The sequence below is a fragment of the Puccinia triticina genome, chromosome 7A, assembly GCF_026914185.1.
Source record: "Puccinia triticina chromosome 7A, complete sequence".
In the NCBI taxonomy this organism is placed as follows: Eukaryota; Fungi; Basidiomycota; class Pucciniomycetes; order Pucciniales; family Pucciniaceae; genus Puccinia; species Puccinia triticina.
This window is the reverse complement of record NC_070564.1, coordinates 5,197,726-5,199,547: the sequence shown is the minus strand read 5'-3', so window position 1 is coordinate 5,199,547 and position 1,822 is coordinate 5,197,726. Positions and strand designations below refer to the sequence as shown.

The 1,822-nt window shown below is 45.2% G+C and overlaps 1 protein-coding gene across 1 annotated transcript; it reads left to right on the top strand.

Moving 5' to 3' along the window:
* Positions 1 to 252: 252 nt before the first annotated feature.
* Positions 253 to 1,398, top strand: PtA15_7A569 (uncharacterized protein; the record flags this gene model as incomplete). Its single annotated transcript, XM_053171188.1, has 4 exons — positions 253 to 732; positions 804 to 898; positions 985 to 1,226; positions 1,304 to 1,398. 4 exons carry the CDS (start codon positions 253 to 255, stop codon positions 1,396 to 1,398), a joined length of 912 nt encoding a protein of 303 aa, XP_053022395.1.
* Between the last annotated feature and the right edge of the window lie 424 nt (positions 1,399 to 1,822).

Here is a 1,822-nt window from a genome sequence, read left to right as displayed (position 1 = left end):
TACGGCTTGCCTGAACACCAACACTCTCAAAAATCTTCCAGCCAGTTTTTTTCTCGATAGATACCCACCTCCGCCTCCGTACGTTCGGTCTGAGTCAGCCCTGCATGATACCTCTTGCATCACCTACTTAAGTTGAAGCACTCATCATACTAATTACAGCAAGCCAGCACAGTGACAATTCGCCGCTAACCTCAGTCCAGGAGCCAATTTTTCTCTAAACCCTCCCCCATTCTTTTTTACTTCTCTTTCGAAATGATGACCCAAGAGTCACCCGAGATTCCCGAAGTAGGGGGGAAATCAAACTATGTACTTGGCCGGGGTACAACCGAATCAAAACGACTGTCAGATCAGCATGAGGTCCTCCTCAAAGCAGCCGGAGGCTACTTTCCAGTCCCATTATCAATTGAATGCGAAATGCTCGAGGCAATCCTTGACATTGGAACTGGTAATGGCGCTTGGCTTTTAGGCCTTCGACAGTCGGGAATAGTACCTACCTCTGTTGAGCTCTTTGGCGTGGACGTTAGTGATAAAATGATGCCGAGTATGGAGTTCGGCCGCAAGTTTGGCCTCAATCTGCAAGTGAAAGATCTATGTGAACCTTTACCAAGTAGCTGGAATGGGAAGTTTGACTATATACACGCGCGGCATGTATTCATTTGGATTGAGCCATATAAATGGTTGGACGTTATGTGCAATCTGAAACGTGCCCTCAAACCAGGTGGCACTCTCCTGGTAAGTTGTGATCATGCTTCTTATTTATGATGATCAAGTTGAAGCTTATGTGCGTCTTCTTCTTCCGGCAGATCATGTACCCCGGTGAAGTGCCGTACAACCATCAAACCGAGAGACCGCTGGGAACTGATACCGCGCCTGGAAGATTATTTTCGGCATTTCTACAGTGAGAACGCGACATTGTATCCCGTTCCATTTTTGAGGTCTCCGATTCCGAACGGCAAGCTGATTGAAGCTCTCCCGGCAACTCAGATATACGGCATCTGCCGGCCTACCGCGTCAAGCTGTGGCATCTCTCCCCAAATTACTACTTGAGGCTGGCTTCGACTCGGGTTCAATAGTTACCACTACGAAACGAATCAACCTTGGAAACGCGGAGCCAGATTCAGCATTGCGGCCTGCATCCGCGCATCATCTTGACTTTTTGCTTGAATTAATGTATAATCATACGGCCTCTCCAGATGATGGGCTTCCGTCCCCCGATGATCACGTTGGTAAGCCACAATAAGTGTCGTGTACGAGACAACGGAGAAGTCTAAAATCAATTGGCTTATCTGTGGACTTTTAACAGGCTGGGAAAATTTATTACAAGGATGGCGAGAAGCCACTCACGCAGGATTTTTCTATGATCTTTGTATATTGTCCGCGAGAAAAGCGAAAAATTGAATCTATAATCTACCCAATCACGAACTCATTTGTATGTGTCTTTCTTCAAAAAAAACCCTGGTCATAAGCGCAGTTCTTGATTTTCTCAGTTGCGGGTATTCATTTAGCATAGTTTCGCACACAACCGAAAATCTCATAAAAGAACCAACGGCCAGAGGTTGAATAGACATTCGGCTCCACTAGTCTTAATGAATGTTGAATACGTAGATCTTTCATGGCCCTCTTGTATTTACTGCAGATCAGTCACATTTGTCGGAATACCTTGCTACTGTACAGATCGATATAGCACAATTCTTTTCACGCCTTCTTTTCTCTCGTCTCATTCCAGGTTTTTTTTATTTGCCTCATTGTCAGTTCTCATATCTTTGTACTGTATGTGATGCGTGCTAGTGCTATTCTCCCGGAATATCTTTTGTTTGCTTTT